At 38.8% G+C, this 9,198-nt stretch overlaps 1 protein-coding gene across 1 annotated transcript; it reads left to right on the top strand.

The window, feature by feature from the left end:
• Positions 1–1,359: 1,359 nt before the first annotated feature.
• ccng2 (cyclin G2) lies at positions 1,360–9,174 on the top strand. Its single transcript, XM_074690287.1, has 8 exons — positions 1,360–1,469; positions 2,744–2,902; positions 3,026–3,163; positions 3,340–3,590; positions 4,152–4,230; positions 4,392–4,490; positions 5,442–5,641; positions 7,631–9,174. The coding sequence occupies exons 2-8, from the start codon at positions 2,798–2,800 to the stop codon at positions 7,761–7,763; spliced, it is 1,005 nt and encodes a 334-aa protein (XP_074546388.1). The 5' UTR covers positions 1,360–1,469; positions 2,744–2,797; the 3' UTR covers positions 7,764–9,174.
• The last annotated feature ends 24 nt before the right edge of the window (positions 9,175–9,198 follow it).

The following is a 9,198-nucleotide window of genomic DNA, read 5'->3' as shown; positions in this document are numbered from 1 at the left end:
GAACATATTGCTCATATTGTTCAATGTTACTAAGCAGTATAATGTTGCTAAGATTATAGATAGATATAGATATAAATTTCATTTATTGGGGTATATTTGCTACATATTGTGTCTGTATGTATTTAATGTGTATTTGAATCCTATATCAGGCCCGAATTGGACAACAGTTTAATGTCAAACTCCAGATCATCTGGGTACCACACTTTTACTGTGTTATTTTAATACGGGGTGATGCAGCACAGTGTTAAATATGATTTCATAAAACAATCATTTTTTCTGCTTAAACAATTTAAAATATATATTTGCACAGTTTTAAAATAAATTGGGGGGTGATATATAGAGTCTAGAGATCTAATAAGCTTACCCCCAGTTAAAGCTCCTGACTGATAAATCTCTTCTCTGAGGATTAATTTTAACCAAATCCAATGTAAGTTTTTGGTTTGAAAAAAGAGTAATGTTGGGTTAAACTTGAAGTTTCTGGATGCGTAATTAGTGGTAATTTCAACAACAGGAACAATTTTCATTGTATTTTCATCAAAGGTATTCCAAATGTAAAAGGATTATGACTTTAAATGAGTGAAGTTTTAGTTTAATGGTAGATCTGTGTTTGTTAGTGATAAAAATTCGGTTTCTGTTTTCATCATGCTGCTCCTCTAATGAAAGAACAGAACAGAAAACAGTCCTAAGTTTGGCTCAGTAAAATCAACTACCCCACATATGACTGTGGGGTTACGTTGGGACAAAGTCGCTAGAGGCACTTTTATTGAATATAACAAATGATTTCAATAAAACATGTCTTTCCATATTTCTGAACTGTCGTTGTCTATTCGCATTTGCAATTACTATTTATTATTATCTGTTTTGCAAACTGCTCGCAGTGTATGCAGACCTCAGCCAGAATGAAAACTTATTAACACTAAACAATTTATTTTTATTTGTACGAAGTTATTTGTTTAAATCAGTTCGATAAAGACAATGTAATAAGACACTACGTAATCTAAAGATTTCGTCAGGACACTAACAAAGTTCATAGCCAATCCAATCATCCAATTTTGGGCGGACTATTTGAACGTTGTAAACTGCAGCTTGCTGATTGGCTAGTTGCAAACGTCAGTCATTGGGGGATCGTCTCCTGTATGGGAAGCATTGTTTCTCATTTAGAGACAAGTTTAGGCTGTTTTATCAATCATTAGAGCAAAAAATCTTACTTTGAAAATTATTTGTCGTATTCTCTTAAAATAAAGCAGTCTGTAAATGATTTCTCTGCCGTTTAATACCTAAAATTGGAAAATTCTATTCTTGAGTTAACGTATTTGATTGGTTGATGTTCCGTGACGTAGAATGTGGGCGTGAGCTTTAGAGACATCAACAAAAGAGAGAAAAGGAGAAAGGAGAGAGAAGACGAGAAGGAGTATCGTTGGTCGTTACAGTGGAGACAACAGATATGTGGATTTAATCTGCACTAACAGGTAGAGTTCTCATCTCAATCAATATTTATCATGAAATTCGCTTCCTTAAGACGGAGTTAATGTAATTTATGACTTCGACTTGTCTTTCTTGTTAATTGGCTCGACACAGAAGGAAACAGCTGATGAGACTGAACAGTCGACAATAGGACTTATATTTTGCTTTGATTAAATCACAAATAGCCTTTTATTGTCGGAATTTATAATCCTGTCCCGCAGAATATCTCTGTGTATTTCTCAAGACATAGTGATGTTTAAATAATGAAGACAGTGGCAGTAGTATATGAAAGGGGTTTCCTGGTTTCTGGCTTATAAAGGAAATAGTGTCAGTACAAGTGTTTTCTCCGTTTTGTCGTTGTTTTGGGATTAAAATTCCAATTTAAACACGATTCTGGACGAACAGTTTTCCTGCTGCCGAAGATTTTTTTCCTTGTCTGTTGTTGTTAGTATCCTTGGATCCGTCTCCCGTTCAAAGCAGATATTTTTTTTACACGGTTTAAACCAAATAGAAAAACTATATTTACGCTGTGGGTGGATGACTTGCATACAGTCCGCGATGTAATAACCAAAACAATTATTGCCTTTTATAAATTTGTCTTACTGGACAATATAATAGGCCTTTTAATGTCTGAGGAATGAAAAAAACCAGCCCCTCCCCCGCTCCTGTTTGAGAGGATTTAAACGCTTGCTGGATGCTGTTCACGTTAGCTCCCACTATTAGCCAAAGGAAAAACGGCGAAACCGACTATTTCAAATCTAGTGGATTATATTTTTGTGTATTTTGGGTTGTTTATTAACAGACAGAGCCTTGGACAGGCTGTTGTTTTTCGGTCAGAGGACAGGGGAAGGCGTCTACCTCTGGAAATCTGACACCGGAGCTCAGCTGAGGGGGGGAGTGGGCGGGGCTCCGAGCGATGACCCCTGTATGGGCTGAGAGCGAATGTAGGCCAGGGACATACAGTGTACGTAATAAAACACAAATAATACTGCAAAAACAAAAACTTATACAGAAATTGAAGAACATTTTTATTAAAACAAAAGCCATAAAACAAGATATGAGTCATAGATGACGTCCACAGGTATAAAAATATAATCTGAAATGCTATAAACTTTCTAAGGTCCATTTTTCAATATACGTAAAGTGGATTATTCTTAATTTGCAAACAAAGTGCTTGATCTCCAATTGCATTAACTACTCCTCAAACTGATCTGAATTCATCGTTACAATCTTAACTATGTATATCTTTTAACATTGGATCTTTGTCTCCCTGTTGTAGTAACAATACTGTCCTGAAAACACAAGACCACCAGCTCCAGTGCCAGCCAAGAATATGGATGCCTTCAAGCTGATGAGGGAGCTGAGGCTCAACTATGATCAGGAGGTTCATTACCTCCCAAAGGAGACAGGATTGAGCCTCATCGAGTCAACCACACATGTGAGCAAATCTTTGTTTCTTCAGTATCACCCAAATCTAAAACTTGGAATGAAGCTTAAAATAAATATTTTGTGACCCATTGTTGTGACAGATAAAATGTTATTTACTTTGGTTGTTTTGCAGGATGACAGCCGAATTTCAGCTAAGTGCAGGGATGCCAAAGTGGAGGATCTGTGGAGTCTGACCAGCTTCTTTGGTTACAGCACGCAGACCTTCGTCCTGGCTGTTAACCTGCTGGACAGATTCTTGGCCATGATGAGGGTACGAACTGCTCACACCTACTAGGACCAGATATAGGACAGATTTGTTTTTATCTGGTCTTGGCTGCCTGAAAATTTCCCAGTGTGACTCTATGGAAACAAACAAATACATTTTTTGCCTTCAGTGAATGGTAAATATCTTCTAAAGCAGTAACTTACACTTCTTGTCTACCTCAGATCCAGCCCAAGCACCTCTCCTGTGTCAGCCTTAGCTGCCTTCACATTGCAGCCAAAGTGACGGAAGAGGAGTGCAATGTGACGCCAGGTGATGAGCTCATCCGTATTGGACAGTGCAAGTTCACAGTGTCCGACCTCAACCGCATGGAGAGGATTGTCTCTGAGAAGCTCAACTTCAAGTCCAAAGCAATCACTGCCTTAACATTTCTTCACATGTACCACCAGATTGCACTTTCACACTGCACAGAGAGGTGAGACATAGAATCCTGTAGTTTTCAGAATTTTAGGCCAAATACCTGTTCTTTTCTTCTGCATCACATTTATCAAACAGATCAAGTTTGCTGCCCCTGTTAAAAGAAATAGGGGATTAATTGCACATCTTAGCAGTGACATTAATCACCAGAGTTTATAGTGTACAGCAAGGAGAAATCCACTCCAGGATTTGTTTTGAGGAGCTTCTCCTCCCTCCCTTGTTTGTCACTGTAGCTTTACCTGATGTAGGGCAGCACCCAGCTTTCAGTCCTGTCTGAATGGAGCCTTCTGATTGGATTTGGTCATGGCAGTCCTTTGCACCAATTCCTCACACTTGCATAACCCTGGCAAAGTGTGTTGTTTTTATTTTGTCCAGCTAATCTTTAGCTTAAACCCAAGATATTCAGATTATGGCTCTTATTTCAAGAAGTTTTTAGACGTGTTTGAAAGGTCCTTGAAAACCTGACAACAATTGGTTGTTATTGTCTGGTGTTAACAAAGTCTGTGTGTTTCCAAACACACCTGAACCTTTTTGTGTCTGTTTTTTTCTGTGGGAACAGAAAGGAGACTTTAAGCCTGGAGAAGTTGGAGGTACAGCTCAAAGCCTGTCTGTGCAAGATCTCTTTCTCAAAAGCAAAGGTAAGACATCCCTGTGAGATTTCAAGGTCCCCTTGGATTACATCAGATCTGTAATCTAATGACTCTAAGAAATGAGTTTTGTTCAGTCACTGTTTGTGTAAAAACTGGACTGAGACTTTGGTAAATGTTTAACCTGTTGTTTTTTTTGTTTGTCCACACAGCCGTCTGTCCTAGCCCTGTCTCTCCTGAGGCAGGAGATCGAAGCTGTCCAGTCAGAAGACATGTTGGAGATAGCCTATCATATCCAGAGACACCTGAAGGTAAACACACCATGATTTTATGACACAAACAACTCAACCAGGGAGGGACAGCAGCATCTGTTGAAGCATGATGTAATGGAAAGCAAAAAAAAAAAAAAAAGAAGAAATTCGATTTTGAAAGCCCTGATTTTACGGAACTAGTTGTTTTATGCTAATTTACCGATGGTATTAGCTGCAACCACAAACATTTGTAGTCACGGGCGTGACTGAAATAATAACATGAGGAATAACTTCGTCAGCCTGTAGGCTTAAGACTCAAAAGAAAGATTCCAGTTTCTGGCTGTAGCAGAGACAGCAGGACACAACACAGAATTAGGTGTGGTCACATATTGAATAGCAGCGTGCGTAAGGAGACGTCTGTTTATTCTTAGCCCGGCTATGGTCCAAAACATTTTTTTTCAGTTGACGGCTGCAGTTACGTAAGCTGCTGCCCTGTTGTGACGACAAGAGCCCACACATGCTGGAAAAGTAGACCTTTAAATGATTATGGCAGGATTTATGTCAAGACACTGGTTCATGATCAGCCTCTTCATCTTATTTTATCAAACATGAAACTGATCAGATAATTTACACTTTTTCATCATCATTATTATTATTATTATTATTTGAAAACATCCACAGTTAAAATTAGTGCCCTTGAATGAGGTTATTTTGGGACGTCGAAGGTTGCTGACACAGTGACACTCTGCATGTTTGTCTTTCAACTCCTCCCAGCTAGTCGTACTTGAACCCTCAGGTGTTACATGATCAGCTGATCAAGTTGCAGGGAAACCTGCAGACGCCGTTTTAACCTGGTTTCACTTAACCTTGTAACCTGGAAAAAGAAATTAGGTTTCCTTTTACAGGAACATAGTATTATGTGTTAAGTAACAGTTATTTTAAACACACGATCTGTTACTGTACAGGGCAAAAAGCCAAACGTCTTCACCGATCCGTGTGCTTTGGTTTCAGATTGCAGACAGTGAGCTGCGGCTATGGAGTGAACGTGTGGCGGGTTGTCTCTTGGACTACGCATCCCCTGAATGCAGCAAACCCAACCACAGGAAGCTGCAGTGGATCGTCTCCAGGCGAACAGCGCAGAACCTGCACAGCTACTGCAGCATCCCTGAACTGCCCACCATCCCCGAAAACTGCTGGGATGAGAGTGAGAGGTCAGTACTCCAAATTCACCCCGGGAAAAATACTCAGTTGAATCTGAAACACTCCTGAACAGGGTTCTAACACAGTCAGTACCACAAACTTACCTGAGCAACTTAAACACACGGTCTGAACGAGACATCAAAACAGAAACTCAAAAAACACCAACAAAAAAGTTTCTTAATCTGTAACCTTATGGATAACTGGATAAGATATTAGTCTGTCTAATCTGCACTTTTAATAGCAAGACACTGTGAAATTGTTCACTCTAAGAAGCCTGGGCAGAACTATTAACACTGTCTAGCAAGACACAATCACTACCAAGGCGTCAATTCCACCTGCACAGGATACTGGATTTGTTGGGCCCAAAGATGCTTACACTAACATCTACATAATAATCGGATCAAGATATGCATCCTGTCAGATCCCAGTTTATTCTGAATATATTAACTTGTTTAGCTGGTTGTGAATATTCTGGCAAGATATCACATTTATGAAAAAAAATTGACACTGAGCAAGACAATGACCTTTGGTTACACAAAAAGGCTGAGTACAAATCAAAGTTTCAGACGAATGTGACCAAAATAGTGACTTATAGTGCGTTTTATATATATACACGCACACAAAGAGAAGAGAAACTGAAACTTCACTATGGTCATAGAAAGAAGAAGAATACGAAGAATATGCTTGAAAATTATTTAAACCTCCTTATAGTCAAATACATACTTATCAGAGTTTTATGTAATATAATATATTATTTGTTAATATTTTTTTTCCGTTTTTCATGGCACACTTTTTGACTGGTGCAACTTATACTCCAGAAGAACTAATATTCTGGAATATACACGATACACAGAGTGCAATTATTCCACAAAGATTATCTTAAAACCCTACAAGCAAATGTTAATTTATCAAAAATCCTACTCTCAGCACAGAACTTTTAGTGCTTGATTCAAGCAAACTTTAACAGTCAGACTTTGATCTGTGTTTGATTCAGTTTCTTTCTTACTCAGCTGTCAGGTTGAGTACATGTGACCTCATGTGAGAGCTCACAATTAAATCAGCTGTTAATTCTCAAAAACTCCTGACAACAAAAAGGGCGTTTAAGGTTAGCAGCAACCAGACACACCTGATTTGTTGCCATACACGCACAAACCAAATACGCCAGTTCATATAGCAACACAACAAAAACAAAGACCTAGTTTCTTTAGGGTTTACTGGGGTCAAATCACATTTTTAACTAAACAAAGGATACTATGACACCATGTTTCAGTTTGAAGAAGGACTGAAGAAAGCAAACTTGATTTTCTGCTGTGTTGTAACACTGGCCTAAAGCAACAAACAAGTTCCCTATATGTTGTAACTATATGTCACACACACAGACAGACCGGCCCCCCTCCCAGTATGTCTCAGCATGTTCGGGCCTCTCATATCTCTTTGCACTGTATGATGGGATGTGAGCGAGTCAACAGGCACGTCCCACTGACACAGACGTTTCCATGATGTCACTCGGGGCTAAAGTGCGCTGCTTTTATGTAACGCGTTCCTCTGTGGAACTTTTATCTCAAGGTGTTGTGTAAAGAGAAAAGAAAGAAGCAGACGTGTGAGACTTTTCCAGCTGACTAGCTCATAAATCTTGTTCAAACTTAAGTTTTTAAAGTGGTGGTGTTCAATCCCATGTGATGAACAGAATCAGCTGATTTTATCAAGACAGCAGAGCCAGACTTTGACGAGTCAGGAAATGAAACCAGCTGACAACAGATGGATGTCTGTCTGTTAAACAGTTTCTGTGTACACTCATCATCTAACTCTTCCAAAAATCACCACACTCCCTGTCCCTTATTTAATTTCATTATTTAACTAATGTCATGTAATGTAAATTGGTGAATTTTGGTTTTAGACTTCTTATGAATTTCTAAGGACCCAAAGATCAAAGTTTCTAGTGAAGTACGTTTTCCCACACTATGTACGGTTGTGGTAAGTTCCTGATTGTGTCTCTACAGTGAGGATTCCAGTGAAGACGTCATGAGTTCAGGCGAGGAGTCTCTCAGCAGCTCTCTGGGCAGCGACGCTGAGGGCCCCTACTTCCCTCTCCACCTCCGCCGCCAAAGAGACCGCAAACACCTCGTCGCCTGAAGCCCCGCTGCCATCATGTGCCTCTCCGTCTTCACCCTCCACTCTCTTAACCTCTCCACCTGATCGCGTCCTTTTAAATCACCGCTTGAACAATAAGCTCTGGTGCTGGTGGAGAATCGCACAACAACTGGCAGCTGAGCAGTCTGGACTCTTTTTGGTAGATTTGATAGATTTTTAGTTTGTAGACGTGTTGGTGCATGTTGAGATGTCACATTCCAGGACAAAAGTAAGAGAAAATTCAGTCGACAGGGTGCAGAGTTTAGTCTGTATGGTGCTAAGCGTGCAGAGTCTGACACAAGACACGCTTAAGGCTCAGAGGTGAGATCAGATCTGCAACTTGTTCTGTCGGCAAGAAAAAAAAAAAGCTAATATTTATCAGAAAGTTTTTGACTGTTATTAATCTTATGACTGTTTTTAGTGGGAGTTAGGAGTTCTCTGATTTACAGAAGATGAGAGCAGTTGGAGATGATGAAAAAAGTCAAACCTGGTATCCATTTTTATAGTTCAAAGGAGAAAAATAGTGACAAGGTTTTCACTTTGAGCCTGGAAACAGAGCTGCACATTTTTTGTCTCTTGGTGCAGGACTGTTCACTATGAATTTGGCCTGGCTTGGGTAAATTTGTTTTTGGTTTTAAGCCTCTTACTCTAATCAGGTATTATGGGGTAAAAAAGGAATTGCATCTGTTTAATTACCGCTGTGTTTATTTCTAAGATTATCAGAAAAAAACCTTATTTTTTGAATTTGAAGTATCCTAAGATAAAGGTAGGATGAAGTCTTTTACAGAAACAAAGGCAACAAAGTCTAAAGTTGTTTTTAAGCCTCAGTTCGAGACAACAAACATCTGATCCGACTGCTCTCTTCTTCTGTCAAACATTTTCATTTGCACAGTTTTCTTTTGAAGCTCCTTCAAGCGTTTAATGAGCAGACTAGAGGTCTGAGTTTGTGTCTGAAGAGAACAGATGTGCCAGAAAATCTTAAGCTCATGCTTTTTGATTTGAGGACAGCCTTTTACAGTGCCTTGCTCAAAGGCAGAAGTAACTGTTCCGATCTTTCCTTCAGATTCAAACCCTGCTCACACCACAGGGTGTTAAGATAAATATTTAACGAGTGTTTGCGAATGTGTGTATGTGTGACCCTGGTTTAAAAGTCAAAAGTTGCCAATTGTAGGATGTAGCGTTAAAAACAAGTTTTTGTTCTGTTCAGTGAGGATGTTGTATGAAATTTGACAATTCTGTCAAAAAAAAAAGTCTAAAAAATGTCCAAAATGTAAGAAAATGTTAATATAAAAACATGTAAAAGTGTAAATGATGTACAAAAAAATCTGTTAATAGTTCTTTGTAGATATTATTTATTCTCTTTTTGTCAACTGTACTGAAAAATGAAAAATCTTATAAAAATATTGTTTTTTAATCTGTTGTTGTCAGACTTTTCCCT

The sequence above is a fragment of the Halichoeres trimaculatus genome, unplaced genomic scaffold (genome assembly GCF_033239565.1).
Source record: "Halichoeres trimaculatus isolate MK-OKI-2021-1 unplaced genomic scaffold, fHalTri1.1 fHalTri1_scaffold_16, whole genome shotgun sequence".
NCBI lineage: Eukaryota > Metazoa > Chordata > Actinopteri > Labriformes > Labridae > Halichoeres > Halichoeres trimaculatus.
Note: the sequence above shows the minus strand (reverse complement) of the source record. Positions and strands in the feature narration are given on the sequence as shown.